Consider the following 22287-nt stretch of genomic DNA (forward strand, 5'->3'; position numbering starts at 1 on the left):
CTCAGAGCTCAACTAGTGGCTTTTCACCCGGTCTTATTTCTGTGTCCATTTCACCTCCAAACCATTTATTTGCAGAAAACCATCGATCAACAACCTGGTGTCCTAGCGGTTGCACCACTGTTATGTTTGATCTGGTTAGTGGGTCATGGGTCAGACATTTATTCTCTGTATTATGTTTTATTTTTATTTCAATCAATAACGAATAATTCTTGTATATCATACTTATTTTTATTTAATATAATGATTATTATTAGAGACATGCCCTATGTTTTATGCATTCTTCTGTAATTTTTTGTATACCTTGTTTATTTTTATATTTATATTATTTAATTTATAACATCGTGAGTTGACCCTTTGACCGGGATGGTTGAACTGATGACCCACCACCTGGATGGAAATGCAATTCTGCTTCTTGGTTGGTTTTATAAACATTGAGTTAGAGTACTAAGCATAAGCAATAAACTATTTTAAGATATTGTAAATATGCTTGTCAGAAATGAGAAAAAGTTTCAGTTAAATTGGAACTTGAATTGTGTTTGTCTTGTTCAATTGCCTTTTTGGATAGGTAATTGTTCAATGTTTATTTTCTTTTTTTTGGATAGGTAATTCTTCAATTGCTTTTATTCTATGTTAGCATTTTTGTGTCATTGCTCTTGTTATGTTAGAGAAATGATCATGTAATTTTTTTGATGATAAGTTAACAGATCATTTCTTTCATCCGTTTTAACCTATTTGAGCATGAATTGTCTAGCACTTGTTCACTTTAAATTCATCATGATTGATACATGCTAAACTTTGTTCATTGTAGTTAGAGGTTTTGTGACTGGAAGTACTGATACATCACTATGGACGGTCTACAAGAAAGGTGTCAGAAATTATTGTGGCAATATACTCCCCGATGGTGCGTTTCTCCAGTTTAAATAGTATGGCCTTTTTTATTGTAGCTGTTTCTTACTCATCTAATTGTTAAGTGTATTACAGGGTTGGTAAAAAACCAGAAACTACTGGCAAATATCCTCACACCAACAACTAAGGCTGAAGATCACGATGTTCCTGTGACTCCAACTGAGGTTTGCTTTATTGTTTGTAAGAGATAATCTGGCATAACTTTGAAATTGTTCTTTCCATTTCTGTAGGTGAAAAAGTTTTCAATATGAAACACCATTCTACAGTTTCTTTTTGTTTAATAACAAAAATAGTCCTTGAATGTTGACCCATTTCTTAAAACGGAGACAGGATACATGTTTTGCAATTTTAGGAAAATATTTGAATGGAAGGTAGTGCCTCTTGAAGGGTTGCCTGTATTATATGTACACATTCTATTTAATTAATCAAATTTTAAAGTTACTTATTGAAAAAAAAAGTAAAAACATTAGTAACAATGGTACAAGTAAGACTACTGATTAGTAGATGCCTCAAGCTAATCACTTCTGGTGTCTTGGATAGATCAATTGAAGTGGATGTTGCCCAGAACAAGGTGGTTGAAGTGGAGAGGTGCATGATTTATATCAATGGGAGTAAAAGTAACTACTAAATGTGAATGGTTTACCTTTTGCAAGAAGTTGCAATATTTCAAAGAGAATTAAAAATTGGGGTGAAGATTTTTGAAATGATAAAGGAAAGCAAAAAGGCAATTTTCAGCCAAATTGAGAATTGGATCAAAGAAGTTTCAAAGACAAATGGTTGAAGAAGAGTGGAAGTTAAGATGAAAGTAATCTTGAAGGGAGGAAATCAGTTGGAGAGAAGTCCTATATGTACTTGGGTCAAAGAAGTGGATGAGAATTCAATGCTCTTTTACTCAATAATGAATAGAAGTAAATGGACAGCCTTTGTGTCTAGATTGGTAGTTAATGAGGAGGTGACTAGAAGCCTCTAAACCATTTTGAATCACTTCATTGCTACTTTCCACAATCTAAAGTGGTGGAGGGGCTGAATTGGCCAAGTCTGAAGGGGGAATCGGTGGTAGTATTGGGAAGGCTCTTTGATTTCGGGGAAGTAAAGGATAATATTCTCTGTGGAAAGATCGAAAACACTCGGACTAGATGGCTACTCTATGGATTTCTATTAGTATTGTTTAGAGATGTTGAAATGAAATTTACTTGAAGTGTTTAGGATTGTTGGGAGGTGGAAATACTACATTTATAGCCTTGATCACTAAGAAACTTGAGGCAAACCATCCTGAAGACTTCAAAGCAATCAACTTAGTAGGAAGCCTCTATAAGGTCATGGCAAAGGTCTTATCTCAAGGGTTGAAAGTTCTCCCTCCTATTGTGATATAGCATTAAGGCTTAAGGAAAAGAGTCATGAAAGGATGGGTATGTAACTTACACTCGGAAATGGCTTGTGATATGGTAGAAGGGAGTTTTTTTTGGCCAAAAGGGGATTCAGGCAAGGAGATCTATTATCTCCATTTCTATTTACACTCATTGTGGATTAGGGGTGCAACTTGGTCAGGTTAGGCTTGGTATTTTGTCAAGATTTGAATGGGCTTGACCAGAAGCTTGATCCCAAAATAGTGTAAAATGTAAACTCGGGCCAACTGTCAACTTGAGTTACACCCCTATTGTGGATGTGTTCATTTGGTTGGTTTTGAGAGTCGACAATCTAGGTTTGATCAAAAGGATGGGGGGTTGGCGGGAATGAAATAGTAGCCGACCCCACATAGTTGGGATAAGGCATGGATGATGATGATGTACAATTTGTGAATGGCATATTTCTTTTTTGTGAGGGTGGGGCAAGGAACTTATAGCTTCTAATAAAATGCTTTGAAAGGATTTCACATTTGAAAATAAGTTTTATTAAGAGCTATATCATTGTCATTAACACAAGGTGTTAGAGTATAAATAAAAGAAGGGCCAACTAGAGGGTTTTTGATTTTTTCTCTCTAGTTCGGTAGTGACTTTTCTCCTTTTTCTTCTCTTTCTTCTTCTCCTTCTCTCTCTCTTTTCCTTCTCTTTCTTCTGGTCTGAACATATACAAACATCTAATCTGAGTGTTATCATGGTATCAAGCCACGATAATCAGTTCAGATCAGTTGTCTCCTTTTCTCTCTGTTCTGTGCATTCCTCTCTAGGGTTTTGCAGAATTCTCATTGATATTTAGAGAGTTTTCCAAAAAGAAAGAAAAGGACTGGTCGTTTTCTCCTTTTGGGGGTTTCCATGCGTCCAATGAGTGCAGTCGTTGTGGTTTCATGTGGTTGGTAGAAAACCCTCTAGTCGCAATTCGAAGAGGGCTGGCTTTGTGATGGTGACAGTGCAGACTCAATGGTCTTACACTTAACCTCTCAACCCATAATGATTAAACACTGCTCGACAAGAGAGGACCTCTCCTTTGGCTGCAAGGAATAGTGCTGCACTCTCTACTTACATGGATCTTGAGAATTAAAACCTTTTGCAAACATTTTGAAACCATAATATATATATGTATATCTCTATATAAATATATTTTGCAAAACAAATTTCAATTGTTGAAATCGGCTGCCAGCAGCTTTGGTTTCCATCAGAGAGAGTGCATCCCTGATCATTCACTTTGTCCGACAAACGGGCTGATCTTGTCACTATGATCACCCACTCAGATGAATTCTCGGACTGTCCCAACATACCCAGGTTTTGACCCCCTCTAAGGATCTCATTGATTGGCATATCAAAGACAGTCCAATCCGACACGTAGTGCAGTATCATAATCGAGTCTAGGGGTCAGGTGTAACATTCTAGTTTTGCCTATCTATCTCCAAGGTCCAGGGTAGTATTGAAGTTCTGGTCTGGTTCAGGGTTTCAAGAAAACCCACACTGCATGTACCTCAGGTCTCACCCTGGTAGCTGAGACAAGCCACCCCAACCAACTTGGCGGCACATCAGTGTCAACCTTGGCAGGATAAATCTCCTTAGATCTATCCAACGACTGTGAAGATTCTAAACTAACATGAATCTCATTTGTGTCCAGTTTAAGGGTATTACATAGAAACACACCATAATAACATGAATCGAATATGTACTTTATTCATTTACATTAAATGTCATAAGGTACATCATTCTGATTGGAGCTAAGGGCATACATTGTCTAACAGCTCCCACTTGCACTTAGGTCCAATCTGGTATAAGCTGGAGTCCCATGCCTTTTTACATGGTGATTTTCTTGAGGAGGTGTACATGGAGCAACCACCAGGGTTTGTTGCTTAGGTGGAGGGTGAGAAGGTATGTAGACTCAAGAAAGCTATTTATGGACTTAAACAATCTCCCCGTGCATGGTTTGGGAGATTTAGTGAAGTGGTGAAGAAGTTTCGAATGAAACAGTGTCAGGTTGACCATTCCTTATTCAGCTATGAATCAAATGCTGGGAAGATTCTCTTGGTGGTATATGTAGATGACATTGTTATCATAGGCAGTGCCAGACTAGGAATTGACAAGTTGATGACTTACTTGCATGATCACTTCCAAACAAAGGATCTCGGCAAATTAAGATACCTCCTAGGGATAGAGGTTGTAAGGTGCAAGAAACAGGGTTATTGGGTGCCAGACTAGCTGAAACACCTATGGAACTGAATGTTAGATTGGGTAGTGATACAGGTGAGGAGTTTGAAGATCCGGGAAGGTAGATGGCTGGTGGGTAAGCTTAATTACCTAACCATCACTTGACATGATATCTTATTTGCGGTCAGTGTAGTGAGTCAATTTATGCAGAATCCTAGAATCCCACATTGGGAGGTAGTCCTAAGGATTGTGAGGTATTTGAAGGGTGCTCCTGGGAGTGGTTTGTTGTATAAGAGTGGAGGAAGTCTTGAGATAGAGGATACACGGATGCTGATTGGGCGGGTCCATATCTGACAGGAGGTCCACTATAGGGTATTGCACTTTTCTTGGTGGGAACTTAGTGACATGGAAGAGTAAGAAGCAGACAGTGGTAGCAAGAAGCAGTGCAGAGGCTGAATATAGGGCTATGGCTCATACGACATGCGAACTGGTGTGGTTGAAGCATTTACTAGAGGAGATGGGATACTCGATTGACACTCCTATGAAGCTATACTGTGATAACCAAGCTGCAGTTCATATCTCTTCTAATCCAATGTTTCACGAAATGACGAAGCACATAGAAGTGGATTGCCACTTTGTACGTGAGAAGGTGCTTAGTGGAGTGATAAGTACAACATATGTGAAGACAGGAAATCAATGAGCAGATCTATTTACCAAAGGGTTGAATTGGAGAAGAGTGGACTACATATGTAACAAGCTAGGACTATATGACATATACTCACCAGCTTGAGGGGGAGTGTTAGAGTCGGCTGTACAAGGGTAGTACAGTCCTTTTATATTTAGTTATATATGTACTGCTCAGCTGATGCAGCTCTCACTTAAGTGAGGGCACAATGGTAATCTTTGTATATCTTAGAAGATTATAAATAAAAGAAGGGCCGACTAGAGGGTTTTTGATTTTTTCTCTCTAGTTCGGCTGTGACTTTTCTCCTTCTTTTTCTTCTCTTTTTTCTTCTCCTCTCTCTCTCTTCCTTCTCTTTCTTCTGGTCTGAACATATATGAACATCTAATCTACGTGTTATTACAAGGGAAGAGGTAGAAAGGTATGGCAAACTTTTGGAGTTTTTAGTGACTTAATGGCCAATGATATAGCTCTGCTTGGAAGAATCATCTTGGTAAACTCAGCTCTAGCTAACCTGCTCCATGTATTATCTCTCAGTCTTTAAAATTCCTATACTAGTGGCAGAAGACTGTAAAAAAATGGTTATGGGAACCAGTGGCGATAACACATCTACAATTTGCAGATGATATTATTTTGTTTTGCAAATGAGATTCGAAGGAGCTGGTTAACTCAAAGTGATTGGTGACCCTTTTTCAAAGGGTTTCTATTCTCATTCTAAACTGAGGCAAGAACTCTATAGTGGGAGTGAATAGGTTTGGAGAAGAGGTGGAAAGCTTTGTTAGTTTGTTGGGTTGTGATGTTGGGGAGTGGCCATTAAATTACTTGGGATTACCATTGGGGGGGGGTGGAACCCATGCTTTGATAGCTTTTGGTACCTGGTCTTGGAAAGATTCACAAAGAGGCTTTCATTATACCTCACTAGGGGGTAGAATTACTTAATCAACACTGGCTAATTTATCTGTCTATTTCCTTTCTACTTTCCTATGGAACCGGTGAAAAAAGGAAAGATCATTTAGTGAAATGGGATTGGGAAGTGGTTTATAGAAGCAAGGATGAAGGGGGCCTAGGTATAAGAAATATTAGACTAAGGAATGCAGCCTTATTGGGGAAGTGGTTGTGCAGATTTCCTATAGAGCAGGATAGGCTGTGGCACAAAGTGATTGTAAGTGTTCATGGTATGGCGGAAAATGGGGTTGACCCTATGGCATCTCAGTCTTGTTCTTGGAAATCTATCCATGGCATTTTGCCTTCTCTTCTTCCATATTTCAAATTTGTTGCTTGTGTAGGTAATAAAATGTTATTTTGGGAAGATGTTTGGTCTGGGGATATTTCTCTCAAAGATAGATTCCTATCTATATATTCTTTCTTTGAATAAGGGAAAAGTAATTTCTTCTGTCCATGGTAGTGGAAATTCTTAGGATTTTGGGACTGAGGACAGGGTTAAGGAAAACTGAATTGGATGACTGATGAACTTATTTCACTTCTTAATACAGTATTTTTGGATCAGTCTTGCTTGGACAGAAGAATTTAGTTGGCTTTCCCTTCTAGTTACTTCACATGCTCCCCTTCAAGGTTTAAGCCTTTTAAAATCATTCATATAACTGCTAATGGGATGGTTGACCACAGAAGTCTGCTCCTCTTGTTTGTATTGCCAATGTTTGATTTTCTCCTCTCTCTGAATCTTTGCTTTTGTCTTCTCTGTCCTCCATCTCTCTTGTGTTTCCTTTTTTCTCTGCTGGTTGTTTGAGCCTGGTGATGACCCAACACCCAAACCTGTTCCTCTTTTTAGTTTTGGTCCTCCTATAAGTAGGGCTGTCAATGGCACAGGTCCAGTTAGAACCAGAACTGATCCGACAAGAAATACTAAGGACCTGGAACCGAACCAGAACCAATAGGGTCTGTAATTTTTAGACCCAGAACTGAACTGATCGGTTTTTGGGAAATTTGGGTCTGACCTGATAATAATTGGGACAATATATTAGGACCTGGAACCAACCCCAATCGGTTCGGGTCCTTTTGGTCGGACCCGACCCATTGACAGTCCTACCTATATGTTCAATTTTATCTAACAATATGTTTATTTAAACGTTTTTGTGGTTTTTTCTGCCAAAAAGTTTATAGGGAGTTCTACCAAATAAGGCCTGTTTTAATACTAGTTTAATAGTAATAATAAAATTGCAAATGATAATGGCATTTGGGTTCCTATATTTGTTGGTCAATAAGTTATTATCTGTTGGGGTGAATCCTTGATCATTATTTAAGCCAATTCTACTGAAGGACTTTGTACTGCTAGGACACTCTTTTGATACTATTACTCAATAACATTTTCTGAACTGTCTAGAGTTTCCAATATTATCCCTATTTGGTTCCTTGGTTCGCATCTATTAAGTGTTCAGTTCCTTGCAATTTATTGTTTAACACTATTTGATGTCTGAGATAGACAAAGTACAGTTTTGATTGTTTGAATTCCATGATGCCAGAATGTATATTTATCTTCCATAATACTAGAAATAATATAATGTGGACGCATTGAATGCTATAGAAAGTACATATAAAGTAGCAATGAAAAATTTTAAAGGCTTATTGATAAAAAAATAAATAAATAAAGCCTTAGTCAAGTTGGAAAAAAGTATTACAAGATATCTTATTGCTTGCATTGGCTTCAATTGTTCTGTAATTTTTAAAATGTAACTGTTTTATGGTGGAATTTTTCTGCTATAATGATCACTTATTATTGGATCGATCTTTACATAAACTGCTGACTGAGCATATGCATGATGCATATTTTTTCTATCCAGATAATTGAACGTGGTCTGATGACTCAGGCTGAGTATGATGAAGCAAGTAGAAAAGCATTAAGTTTATTTGAATATGGGCAGGTGATTAACCTTAACTCTTCTTTCTAATTTTGTTGTGCATTTCTGCTCATTGCTGTTTTCAATGTGATGTTTCACTAGTAGGTAGCCTGTGTTAAGAATAGCCATGTAAAATAGAACTAGATTCAAGTTAAAGAAATATGAAGTTGTTTTGTTTTGATAGGTAACTGGCGTGTTTTGTTGCTTGTTAAAAAATCAAATATGTACGAAGTACCATGCTTCGCAAGGTATAGGCTGGATGTACACCAACATTCCCTTTTCTTAGATTAATATTGCATTTTATCTCAAAAAGGTTGCTGCCTAATTGCCCCTAATTTTGCCAAAGCATCGTCTATTCCATTTGCCAACATTTGAACCCACTGAAATGTTACCTCCATTCTTCTCATCAACCACCTATTTGTCATTGGTTAGTTTTGCCACATCGCCTCACTGTTGCTGTTATGCCTACTGATGACCACATTGGAATCCCCTTCTACCACTATTTTATCGATAATCATTGATTGTTTTAGCTTCAGACCTAGTAAGACAGCTATTGTTTCTGCTCTTAAAGAGTTACCTCCTCCAATTGGTCCTGTGAACAGTGCTAGGATTCTGCCATTACTGTCCCTAAAAAACCCCACCTACTCTAGGACCTGGTTACTGATGTTTCTTCCATCAAAGTTGTGTTTTATGTGTTCATTACACTACTTGGTGGTTGCTATTCTATGGGCATCCTATTGGTAGATGAGCTGGCTGCCAATCTCCATCCTCTTAAGACATCATCTACCAAGAATAGGGTGAAGATATCCAAGGTCTTAATCCAATATTTCACTCTCATCTTAGTGACCTATAATTGCTTCCTTGGAGTGATTCTTCCCTTTAAAATTTCTTGCATTCCTTTCTTCCCACATTGTCCAAATGGCTATTGCCCTGGTGCATCCCGACATGATTCTTCCTCTTGGCAAAGTGAAGATGTTCATGCTAAATAAACTAGCTAGATCTGATGGTGGTGTCCACCTAGAACCAAAAGAGTGTATACCTTGTATCCAAACTAACTTCCCAGGCATTTCCCACTATGCCATGAATGGTTCTGATTATTACATACCATTATTTGTTTGTAACCAAGGGGAACTGCGACAACTATTTCTCCAATGGTGATGCATTCCTATCCATCAATCTATCAAAACCCAGCCCTTTATCCTCCTTAATCTTACTATTTTCCAATTGACAAGGTGGTCTCTTTGCTATCAATGTTGGGGCTTTAAAAACTGAGAGGTAATACATGGGAAGTTTTGCAAAGGTGGGCTTGATAAGAGTAATTAACCTTCTCAAAGAAATTTAGTACCTTTCCCAGGTGGCCAATTTTTTGGGGAATTTAACCAAGACTGGATTCCATAAATTACTTGACTTGGGATTACCAGCCGAAGGTAAACCAAGATGTACCAAAGGCCAGTCTGTCATTGGGCAGCCCAAACAACGAGCATAAGAGTCATTCATGTCATTCTTCTATTCTTAATTCAGAAAGGATACTTTTGGGCTATCAGGCTATGTTTGGTTTGGTAGAAAGTAAGAGAGAAACAGAAAGTTGAAGGAAACTTCTTAAAGAATTTTGTGAAATTCCTTAAGAACTTTCCCTCAACCTTTTGTTACTCTTTCATCTTCTAAATAACCAAGTATAGCCTTAACCTTTAGATTTTGTGAAAAGAGAAATCATGCTATTAGAAGGTAAGATAAACTGATAAGAACCAATACTACACTTGATCTTATCCAAAAGGACAAGAAAGGTATTAAACCAAATGCCTACATTTGAATCTTTTATCAAATGTGTCTGTTCAGAATTTAGATCTGTGGAGGGATGGAATCATGTTAAGAAAACGTTGGTCTCTCTATACCTGGTTTGGATATTAAGAGAAGCTTCTTGGCATAACTATTGAAGGAAGAAAAATACATGTAACTCATGATAAGGTAATTCCTTTCTTTTATTACATGAGAGTACAATTAATAGAAGTCCTAGAAACAAATTTTAAAGTCAGCTTATACTATGTTTTTATTTTTTTGATCAATAACTAAAGATTCATTAAAATAGAATAACATTAAAAAGGAGAGGAGCTAAGGTTTCTTAACTCCCCAAGACAGTCAAACATACACCCAAAAATAAAAAGACACTTACAACTGAGCCCAAAACACAGAACTCCTATTCACCCCTTGCCTCGCTAAGCCATCTGCAAATGAATTTGCACTTCTTTTTACCCATTTGCACCGAACTTCCATGTCCCTGATAAACCATTTAAATTTCTTCTTCTCATTGCTGTAGTTCCAAAGCCTAGAGGTGTCTTCATTTAACCAATTCACTACAGTCTCAGAGTCTCCTTCTATGATCAGTTTATTGACATTCAGATCCTTAGCCCTTTGTACCCCTTCCAGAGCTGCTAGTATTTCTGCCCTCAAGGAGTCTCCCACTCCAATTGGGCCAGAGTACAAAGCTATTATAAACCATTTTTTCATCTTTTAGTACTCCAATTCCGGAGGGCCCCGGATTGCCCATACTGCTGCCATCAAAGTTCAGTTTGATAAAACCGAGAAGTGGAGGGTTCCAATGGGAATTTGAGACCATCCTAATTGAAGCTGAATTTGCAATTTCCTTCGACTTTCTTAGCAAACCGTCCACTGAGAAATCTGCAAATATATCCAGAGTTTTCATCCATTGAATTACCCTTATGTGAATCACCTGTAGAACTGCTTCCTTGCTTCTTTCCTTTTTTGAGAAAATCCTTGAGTTTCTTTCCTTCTGTTTAGTCTTCTTATGCTTGTTAAGTAGCTTGCTTATGTGGCAGTGTTATTAGAGTCACTCTGCCCCATACCTAAGTAAGGGCATTTTTTTGTCTTTGTAAAGATCATTGGAATCTAATGAAGATTAAGGGGGTCGACTGTAGGGGTAATCCAACAGATTTCGACATACCCTTATTTTCTTTCTTCTTCTTCCTCTTCTCCTTCCTTCTCTTCCTGGTTCGGACTACTGTAGCAGCATTCGAAACATGGTATCAGAGCCATGGTCCTGACCTACTTCAGTTGGTAAAGCACCTCAGCAGTGTTCGTGACTCTCCTCCTTCGTTTCTAGTCAGTCTATGGAGAGAACTGGTTTGCCCTAGGTCTGAATCATCCCAGGTTGTCTCTCTCTGCTGCGCATAACCTTCTTCATCAAGAAAAGTGGCTTCAGCAGTGAATGGTTGGTTGATATTCTCAAAGGAAGGTCGGTTATCTCTTCTTCTTGTGTTACTGATATTTCTGGGTAGAAACCCTACAAGAAGCTACTAGTATCGATCAGAACCTAGAGAACTAGGTTCATTGTTGCCCTAGAAAGGGCTGTGTGTGCAGTAGCTGAATGGTGTAGGGGATGCTGTGAGTTGTTGAGTGGTGTTAGGGCTGCTGTGAGTGGCTGAGTGGTGTAAGGTGTAATGCTGTGACCTAGCCGAGTTTTTTTGTGGGTGTGTAGTGCCCTCTTAAAACTGTTAAACTAGTCTGAACTGGGTGTAACAGGTTTAACTATGTTGTGGTGCTTATGTTGCACGATCCCTATTGAGTGGATGTAAGAGGGCTTACATGTGATTAGTGAGTGTTAAATTGATGCCTATGTGGTCAGTGGTGTTGTGAAATCAGCAGTAGTGTGAATAAGAACAAGGCATGTGTACCAACTGTTGTGTTTAGGAGTTGCTATAGGTGCTGGAATATCAATTTTTTGAATAACAACAGTCAGCTTGTTGCTGAGAATTCAGATTAGAGGCAACTGTGAAAGAGTTCAATGATAGCAATAGGAGATGGGTATAATGATCAGAAACCTAGTGTGGTAGTTTCCTCTGACTACCTAGGTGTACAGATGACCTTAATTAAACTGAATGGGGAGAACTATGTTCCATGGGCTAAATCTGTGGAAGTTTTTCTCAAGGCAAAGAGGAAAGTGAAGCACATAAAAGATGAGAAACCATTGGCTGACTCCCTAGGGTTTGATGATTGGGAACAAGAAGATGCTCAAATCATGGCTTGGCTATGGAACAGTATGGAACCCAAAATCAGTGCTAACTTCATGTTCCTTGATACAACTAAGGATATATGGGAACATGCTAAGAAGTTGTATTCTGGACAAGATAATACAACAAGAGTATATCAACTTTATCAGGAGTACTTTGATTTGCAACAAGGAAACAAAACGCTAGAAGAGTACTATGCCTGCATGAAGAATATAAGGAATGAACTCAATGTCTATCATCCCCTCACTCCAGATATTAAAGTTCAACAACAACAAAGGAAACAACTAGATGTTACAAGATTCTTGGTGGGGCTGAAATCAGAGTATGAACCAGTTAGAGCCCAAATATTAGGGAGCTCCACCCTTCCTACACTTGAGGAAGTATTCTCACGGCTTCGCAGAATTTCTTTGGGACAGACAGAGAATCCCACACAGTTTGATAGATCAGCACTTGTGACAGTTAGAGGAGGTGGACACAGTACAAGAGGGGGAGGACATGCCTCCCGAGGTGGCCGTGGCAGTTTCATGATTGGTTGGGGTGGTCGTGACTCAGGGGGAGGCCGTGGCAGAGGGAAGAATAACTCTACAAGGAAGTGTACTCATTGTGGTAGGGAAGGGCACACAGTGAATTTCTGTTATAACCTACATGGCCCTCCCTCCAAATGGGCTAATCATGCTGTAGAAGGTGAGGTTGACATCAGTGACAGTAAACAGGCAGACCGTACTCCTCTCCCATCTACATCTACTTCTAGGAGGGAGATGGTGAATGTACCGCGTGATGAGTATGAACGGTTCCTTCAAACTACTTCACAGCATACCACTGCCACACTTGCCCATTCAGGTATTGCTTGCATGTCATCTAAAACCTCTCCCTGGATTATTGACTCTGGAGCCTCATATCATATGACCGGGACTCTAGGTGTGTTCTCTTCTCTTTCTGAAACCTCCACATCACAAACTGTTACACTTGCCAATAGGTCATCATCTCCCATCTATGGTGTTGGTAATGTTGACATGGCTTCTGTGCCCTTATCATCTGTTTTATATGTACCTAAGTTTCCATTCAATCTTATGTCTGTTAGTAAAATAACCAAAGCTCTTAACTGTTCTGTTACCTTCTTTCCTTCCATTTGTGCTTTCTAGGATCTCAAGACGGGGAAGAAGATTGGTGGGGGGCATGAAGCTGGTGGATTGTATTACCTTGACGGTGGTGGATCTTCAATTGCTCTTCAGACTTCACTTACTCCTCTACAATGGCATTGCTGACTGGGACATCCATCTCTCAAGGCTCTCAAGATGATGGTTCCGTCATTGAGTCAGTTGTCAGTTTTGCAATGTGAGTCATGTCAGTTTGGTAAACATCGTCGTGTGTCCTTCAATCCAAGAGTTGAGAGTCGTATGTTGAGTCCTTTTTCTTTGGTTCATTCAGATGTTTGGGGTCCAATCAAAATAGAGTCTTACAATGGGTACAAGTATTTTGTCTCCTTTATTGATGATTGTTCAAGAATGATGCACGCAATTTGGTGTTCCAATCAAAGTTCTCCGTTCAGATAATGGTCGTGAATACTTTCTTACTTCATTTCAATAGTATTTAGAACAGCATGGCATTATTCATCAGACCTCATGTGCATTCACCCCTCAACAAAATGGGGTAGCTGAACGGAAGATTCGTCAGCTTCTTGAAACTGCTCGGTCTATGCTTCACCACATGAATGTTTCTAAACGGTTTTGGAGTGATGCTGTACTCACTGCATGTTTTCTCATTAATCGGATGCCCTCTTTTATTCTTCATGGTCGGTCCCCCTTCTCTATCTTGTTTCCCACTTTACCTCCATTTCTATTAATTCCTCGTGTTTTTGGCTGTGTATGCTTTGTTCACAATCTGAGTCCTGGAATAGACAAACTAGATGCACGCTCAATTAAATGTGTCTTCCTTGGCTACTCTTGGACTAAAAAATGGTACAAGTGTTATAATCCCATTACCCGAAAGTGCTATGTCTGCCCCGATGTCACCTTTTTTGAGTCTGTATCCTTCTTCTCAAGTCCTGATGCATCCTTGTCTTCACCCTCACTTCCTCTTCCTCTTCCTGTCAGTGATCCAGTTCCAGATGCTGTTGTGGAAGTAGACTCATCACCTCATCTAGTGCAGGTCACCACCGAACGACCACCGATCTGACAAGTGTATACACGTCGAACGACACCGGCCCCTCCTCCAGCTTCTACCTCATCTGCGGAACCTCTCATGGCTCCTATTGCTGAACCTTCAGACCTTGACCTACCCATTGCCTTACGGAAAGGTAAACACAGTTCTACCCTCCATCCCATTTCCAATTTTGTTTCATTATCTCGTCTTTCTACCTCATCGTCAGTTTGTTTCACTTTTGTCATCTATTTCCATACCTAACAATGTTCAAGAAGCTCTTAGTTCACTTGGATGGCGGCAGGCAATGAAGGAGGAACTCTTTGCTCTTCAACATACTCAAACGTGGGAACTTACTACTCTCCCACCTGGTAAGCATGCTGTGGGCTGTAAATGGGTGTATACTGTGAAATACTTTCCAGATGGTAGTGTGGAGCGTCTGAAGGCCAGGCTTGTTGCTAAAGGTTACTCACAGTTGTATGGAGTGGACTACATGGAGACATTCTCTCCGGTGGCTAAGATTGGTTCTGTTCGTGTACTAATCTCCCTGGCAGTTATGTATGATTGGCCTATCTTTCAGCTTGACATAAAGAATGCCTTCCTCCATGGTGATCTGGTGGAGGAGGTATATATGGAGCAACCACCTGGGTTTGTTGCTCAGGGGGAGGATGGTAAGGTGTGCAAATTGAAGAAGGCAATTTATGGGTTGAAGCAATCTCCACGTGCTTGGTTTGGGAAGTTCAGCGAAGTGGTGAAGAGTTTTGGAATGAAGCAATGCCAGGTTGATCACTCAGTGTTCAGCTATGACTCAGAAGCTGGGAAGATTTTATTAATGGTCAATGTGGATGATATTGTCATTATTGGTAGTGATAAATTGAGGATTGGCAAACTAAAGGTATTTCTGCAAAATCATTTTCAAACAAAAGACCTTGGAACATTAAAGTGTTTTTTGTGAATAGAAGTTGCCAGGTCAAAACAAGGTGTAAATCTGTGCCAGAGGAAATATGTTCTTGATCTATTGGAAGAAACATGACTGCTAGGTGCAAAACCGGCTGAGACCCCTATGGAACCAAGTTGAGTAGTGATACAAGAGAAGTATTTGAAAATCCTGGAAGGTATAGACGATTAGTGGGAAAGCTGAACTATCTGACTATCACGAGACCCAACATCTCCTTTGCAGTCAGTGTGGTGAGCCAATTCATGCAGAACCCTCGTATACCTCACTGGGATGCAGTCCTTAGAATTGTGAGGTATTTGAAAGGAGCTCCAGGCCGTGGGCTATTGTATAGATCAGGAGGAAAACTTGAAGTAGTTGGGTATACAGATGCAGACTAGGCAGGCTTAGTGAATGACAGAATATCTACTACAGTATATTGCACATTTCTTAGAGGAAATCTTGTGACATGGAAGAGTAATAAGCAGGCGGTTGTGGCCAGAAGCAGTGCTGAAGCCGAGTATAGAGCCATGGCGCACACTACCTATGAATTAGTGTGGTTGAGGAATCTCCTACAAGAAATTGGATTTCACATGGATAAACCTATGAGATTGTACTATGACAACCAAGCTGCACTCCATATCTCATCCAACCATGTCTTTCATGAGAGAACAAAGCACATAGAGGTTGATTGCCACTTTGTGAGGGAGAAGGTCCTTGTTGGAGAGATAAATACAGAACATGTGGGCTCTAATGACCAATGGGCAGATTTGTTTACAAAAGCTCTAAGCTCAGGGAAAGTGAACTATCTATGTAACAAGCTGGGATTATATGACATATATTCTCCAACTTGAGGGGGAGTGTTAAAGTGTGCCGAATAGGGGTAGTTTAGTCTTCTTATGCTTGTTAAGTAGCTTGCTTATGTGGCAGTGTTGTTAGAGTCACTCTGCCCCATACTTAAGTAATGGTATTTTTGTCTTTGTAAAGAACATTATAATCTAATGAAGATTAAGGGGGTCGACTGTAGGGGTAATCCAACAGATTTCGACAGACCCTTATTTTCTTTCTTCTTCTTCTCTTCTTCCTCTTTTCCTTCTCTTCCTGGTTCGGACTACTATAGTAGCATTCGAAACACCTTCCAAATAGTCCAACATATGGCTTCCCTAACACATCTCCACATAATCCTCGCCCTTTTTGTTGGTCAGTCGGAGGGAAGGGAAGTAAACAAGCTTTGCACATTCATTGGAGGATCCCACCTGCACCTAAACAAAGAAGCAAACCAGTCCCAAATATATTTTGCAAATTGATAGGAGATTAGTAAGTGAACACTAGACTCACCATCAACTCTATAGAGAACACACCAGTGAGGAGACAAACATCTATTAGGCTTCTTTCTTTGAAGCAAATCACCTGTGTTTATTCTTTCTAGAAAGGCTTCCCAACAGAAACTCCCAACCTTTGGAGGAATAGATTCACACCACACCTCTTTGATAGGGAAAGACAAACCAAAAGGAACGGTTGGTTGTGCTAGGGCTTTAAGAAAGGAAGAAATAGTAAAGGAATATATTTATAGACAGGTTGGTCAACTTATACTAAGTTACTAACTACTTATAGAAAAGCATCTACCCTTCATTTTAAAAGAAATTTCCTCTTGATATTTGTATCTTGTGGTATCTCTTCTGGAATATATTTTCTTTTTTATCTATCATCAAAAAAGGAAAAACACAGCAGCTCAATGAGATATTCGAATTTCCATTCATCTAAAAGCTTGGTGGTGGCTCTTCAAGGTCAGTTTGCAAAATAACATTCATGAGACGAACTCTAATACAAGAATACTTAAGATCCCAATTTCTGTTCAGAAAAGAAAACACATTTTTAAATCCATTAGAAGATTATAGGAAAAGAAAGGATTGTATTGATGACCTTTTCTTCCTAACCATTCACTTGGTTCCATTGAGTTTGGTGGTGTTTGGTTTTGCAGGGGAGTGGTATGACTTGAGAGTGGTGGTCAAAGGCTGCATACCGCTTCGATGGTTTGAGGAGGAGATAGTGGTTATGCCGAATCACTGTCGGGACTATGTCCATCGTGAAGAGGAGAAGGGGGAACTGCAGATGCAGGTCTCCAAGAGTTAGGAGGAAGAAGATTGGAGATGAAAAGTCGGGGAGTTGGAGAGCCATAGAGAGGAAAAAGAGAGATTCTAGAGAGGTGGGAGGGCAAAAAAGGAATTTTGGGGGGAGAAGAAGAGACACTTGGTAGAAGGTCTTAATACAAAGACTGGTCCCGATAAGGCTATTTGCTCCTTTTCGAGTATGAATGTGGAGCAAAATGGATGTGGGGTCCACGTGGTTAGCAGGGATTTTCTATTGACTAAGAGCAATGTTAGAGCGACATCAAAGGGATATGAGTTTAAAGGTAAGGTTTTAGAAAAAAAATCAAGACGGATTTGATTGGGTCCGTACCAATGTTTATGGACCAAGTTCTTATTAGAGAAAGGATGTGATGTGGGAAGAATTAGCAGATATTAGAGGCTTATGGGGTGGCCCTTGGTGTTTAGGAGGTGACTTTAATGTGATCAGATTTGTAGGTGAATCAAGTGGGGGAAGACAGAGGGTCACTTCAAGTATGAGGAAATTTAACAATTTTATTGGGGCCTTTGAGTTAAGAGATATCCCACTAGGGCAGTCTTGTTTTACTTGGTCCAATCTCCAGGTTAATCCTATTTGTTCTAGACTGTATAGATTTCTTTTGTCTCTTGACTGCAAAGAACATTGGGTTAGTCTTAGGGGGAAGTCTCTATCTAGAATCACATCTGATCATTGGCCAATTTGTTTGTTTTAGAGGTCTAGTGAGGGGGGCCCATTCCTTTTAGGTTTGAGAACATGTGGCTCACCCACCCAGACTTTAAGAAAATGGTTAAGGAGTGGTGGGTTTCCCAATGTTCACAACCTATTTGGGAAGGACAAAAGTTTTTGAGGAAATTACAAAAGCTGAAAGGGGAGATTAAAGAGTGGAGTTTGGGAGATTGGAAGAAAAAAGGGTAGCTTGTTTGCTCAAATTGAGGAGTTTGATAGGAAAGAAGTGCAAGGTGTTTTAGAAGGGTATGAAAGAGAAAGAAGATGGTCTCTAAAGGAGTCAGAGGATCTTTTGTTGAGAGAGGAGATCAGTTGGAAGCAAAAGTCAAGAAATGGATTAAGGAGGGCGATGACAACACAAAGTTTTTCCATGCTTTAGCAAATGGCAGGAAAAGGAAGGGCTATATTTCCTCTTTAATAGTGGAAGGGGCTTGAGATCACAAATCAAGAGGAAATAATTGAAGCCTTTGCAGATCATTTTAGATCAGTTTTTTTGTAGGCCAATTTCTAAGAGGTAGAATTTGGATGGATTGGATTGCGAGTGTCTGGATGAGAATCAAGTACATTCATTGGAAAGGAACTTTGAGGAAGCTGAAGTTAAAGAAGCCATATTTTCTATGTCGAGACCTAAGGCTCTTGGGCCTAATGGTTTCACATTGACTTTCTATCAAGATTGTTGGGAGATAATAAAATTTGATTTGATGAAAGTGTTCAGGGAGTTCCATAGGAGGGGAGTAATTAGCCCTGGGATGAATTCAGCCTTCTTAGCTTTGATCCCAAAGAAGCAAGCTACCACCCAACCAGGAGACTTTAGACCTATATACTTAGTGACTAGTATCTACAAGATAATTGTTAAGGTGCTATCTCTAAGGCTTAAAAAGGTTCTTTCTTCTATCATTTCCCTTTACCAAGGAGCCTTTGTCCAAGGTAGATAAATCATCGATCAAATTCTAGTTGCAAGTGAATGTGTGGATTTGGAGAAGGCCTACGATCTTGTTGACTGGGATTTCTTGATTGATATCATGAGAAGGTGTGGATTTGGGGATCTGTGGTGCAAGTGGATCAGAGATTGTTTGTAAACAAGTCATTTTTCAATCTTAGTGAGTGGTATTGTAGTTGATTTCTTTAAAGGGATCAGAGGATTGAGATAAGGAGATTCACTCTCTCCTTTCCTCTTTATTTTGGTGGTTGAGGTTATAAGTAAGTTAATTTCTAGGGCTAATTCAATGCTTTTGATTAAAGGTTGGACAGCAGGGAGAAACAATGTTTTGGTCTCACACTTGCAGTTTGCAAATGATAATTTGGCTTTTTGTGATGGAGAGAGCCGTGATGGTGTAGAAAATCTAAAGCTAGTTGTGAGCCTTTTTGAAAGGATTTCCAACTTGAAAATCAATTGGTTGAAGAGTCTAGTGGCTAGTATCAAATTGGAAGAGGATGCTTTGAGAGTTTGGGCTGATATGTTGGGTTGTGAAACAAGGGAATGGCCTCTGCATTATTTGGGACTGCCCCTAGGTGGAAATCCTAGATTGATTAGCTTTTTGAATCCAATAGTGAAAAAGATCGATTAGCTTTTTCTGAAGAGGAGATCAAGATGGCAATCAGCAGCTTGGACAATGAGAAATCTCCTGGCCCGGATGGCTTCTCCAATTTATTTTATGTTAAGTGCTGGGTTTTTGTGAAGCAAGATATCTTAAATGCCTTCCAGTCATTCCATTCTAATGCATCCCTTCAAAAGAGCCTGAACAATGTCTTTATTACTCTCATTCCTAAGATTGAAGGGGCAGTTCATGTCAAAGATTTCAGACCAATTAGCCTTCTGAATAGCTTTTATAAGATTGTGGCTAAAGTCCTAGCTGAAAGGATGAAAGGAGTTTTGGAGAATGTGATCTCTAAAAATCTAAGTGCTTTTGTGCCGGGTAGGCAAATGATTGACTCAGTCCTTATTGCAAACAAGCTGTTGGATTCAAGGATGAAAGAGGGATGTCCAGGTTTGGTTTACAAACTAGATATTGAAAAAGCCTATCATCCCTATGACCATGTTAACTGGAATTGTTTAGACAGTCCTAGAAAAGATGAACTTTGGACAAAAGTGGAGGAATTGGATGAAAGTTTGTGTCTGTTCCCCTAGATTTTCTATTCTGATCAATGGTCAATCTGCAGGCTTTTTTGAGAGCTCTAGAGGGTTAAGGCAGGGAGATCCCCTTTCTCCCCTTCTCTTTATTTGTATTGCAGAGATCCTTACTCTATTTAGTCAGAAGGCAGCAACTTCTGGTGTGTGGGAAGGGTTTGCAATTTCCCCAAGGGGTGAAAAAGTGAACATCCTTCAGTTCGCGGATGATACCTTATGTATTTTAGATGCTTCTCTTGATCAGTTGGATAATCTGCTTGGGATTCTCAGCTGGTTTGAAGTAGTCACAGGGCTGAAAGTCAACCTTAACAAAGGTCAAGTCATTCCAGTGGGTGATGTCCCTAACCTTGAAGATTGTGCTACTGTTTTGGCTAGCCTGGTGGAACAGCTTCAGGTAAAGTATTTGGGCCTTCCGTTGGGAGCTAAAAACTCATCTGTCGCCATATGGGATCCAATTATTGAAAGATTGGAAAATAAATTGTCATCTTGGAAGGCTAAATACCTCTCTTTTAGTCATAGAATGACCCTTCTTAAAATTACTCTCTCCAATCTCCCCACATATTTTCTGTCCCTTTTCCCTATCCCAAATAAAGTGGCTAGGAAAATTGAGAGACTCCAAAAAAAAAATTTTGTGGAGGGGTTGGGAGGAAGAAAGGACGATCCATCTTGTGAATTGGAACCAAATCTGTCTTCCTAAGGAGAATGGGGGTCTTGGTCTGAGAAGAATCAAGGTGACAAATTCAGCTCTGCTGTGTAAGTGGATTTGGAGATTTGCAACTGAGGGAAGTGCTTGGTGGAGGAATTTAATTGCATCTAAATTTGGGGTTGAGTGGGGTAACTGGAAAACTAACCCCCCCCTCCTAACTGGAGTTATTCTCTGTGGAAAAATATCATGAAAGTTGCTCCCCTGCTTGATGGGGGAATCAGCCTCAAAGTCGGTAAAGGGGACAGATTTAAATTTTGGAAAGATCATTGGTGTTGCAATCACTCCTTGGCAGAAGAATTCCCTCTTATTTTCAAGTGTGCCTCCAACCAGGATGTCTCGGTTGGTGATTCTTACTCAGTTTTGGGTAATGAAGTGGTTTGGGCTCCTCAGTTCAGAAGAGGTCTTTTTGACTGGGAAATACAAGAAGCTTCAAATCTGTTGGAAACTCTACAGGCTCAAATCTTTGACCATAATCAAGATGACCAGTGGATTTGGAATTGGTCCAAGGATGGTCTTTTTTCAGTCAAAACAATGGCTAATTGGCTTGTTAGCTGAGTGGCAGTGGAAGGTTTTCCTGAAAAACAGATTTGGAATCCTATCTGCCCTTCTAAAGTAAATTTCTTATCTGGACTATGGCTTTGGACAAATGTCTGTCCTGCACCAATCTTGAAAGAAGAGGGCTGCAGATTCAGGATAACTCTTGTGTCCTTTGTGATGACCATCTGGAAACTACAGACGATTTATGCATCCATTGCCCGTTTGCTGCTCAGGTGTGGCATCATTTCTTGAAGAGTGGGGATTTGTTGGGTCATGCCTAAATCAACTAAGGAGTTACTTTGCTGTTGGAAAATCAGCAATTTGAAGAAAAGAGGGAAAGTGGTATGGACCACTATTCTGGAAGCTGTGATTTGGGCCATTTGGTCTGAGAGAAACAATAGAATTTTTAATCAAAAGGTAAGAGGGGCAGAGGATATAGTTCAACTGGATGTTGGTAAACTGACTTCTTGGATCTCAGTCACTCCTGAATTCTATTGAGAACTCAATCAATCTGGTGTCTGTAGTGGGAGTCTTTCAGACCTGCCTGTTTGTGGGCAGGTTCTGTTCTGTATTTTTTATGAGTTAATTTTAATAAATTTACCTTACCTTTCAAAAAAAAAAATAGTGGAAATGTTTGAAAATAGGTTGGCAAGTTGGAAAAGGAATTATATATCCTTGGGAGGGAGAATAACATTGATAAAATCCACTTTGGCTAATCTTCTAGTCTATTACATTTTGGTCTTTAGGATGTTATGAATTGCGATTAAAAGAATTGAGAAGATCATGAGGGATTTCTTGTGGGAGCCTGGAGAGGGGAAAAAAGATGATTTGGTTAGGTGGGAAAAGGTGAGACAGTTGAGAGAGGAAGGGGGTTTAGAAATAGGAAATGTGAAGATGAAAAATGTGGCTCTTTTAAGTAAATGGCTTTCGAGGTTCCCTAAAGAAAATGAGAAATTATG

At 39.6% G+C, this 22287-nt stretch overlaps 1 protein-coding gene and 1 non-coding gene across 2 annotated transcripts in view; one reads left to right on the plus strand and one right to left on the minus strand.

The window, feature by feature from the left end:
• The window catches only part of PUR7 (purin 7), a 33429-nt gene that overhangs the window by 2148 nt on the left and 8994 nt on the right, over positions 1-22287 (plus strand). The window contains exons 4-6 of the mRNA XM_088964084.1: positions 809-901; positions 982-1070; positions 7950-8030. Of these exons, the coding sequence (XP_088820210.1) occupies positions 809-901; positions 982-1070; positions 7950-8030 (263 nt within the window). The remainder of the gene's footprint in view (positions 1-808; positions 902-981; positions 1071-7949; positions 8031-22287) is intronic.
• On the minus strand, positions 9593-9794 carry LOC148874211 (U2 spliceosomal RNA). Its single transcript, XR_016106020.1, has one exon. It is a non-coding gene; the product is annotated as a U2 spliceosomal RNA (small nuclear RNA).

The sequence above is a fragment of the Nelumbo lutea genome, chromosome 1 (assembly GCF_056320005.1).
Source record: "Nelumbo lutea isolate HS-2025 chromosome 1, American lotus-T2T, whole genome shotgun sequence".
NCBI classification, from domain to species: Eukaryota; Viridiplantae; Streptophyta; class Magnoliopsida; order Proteales; family Nelumbonaceae; genus Nelumbo; species Nelumbo lutea.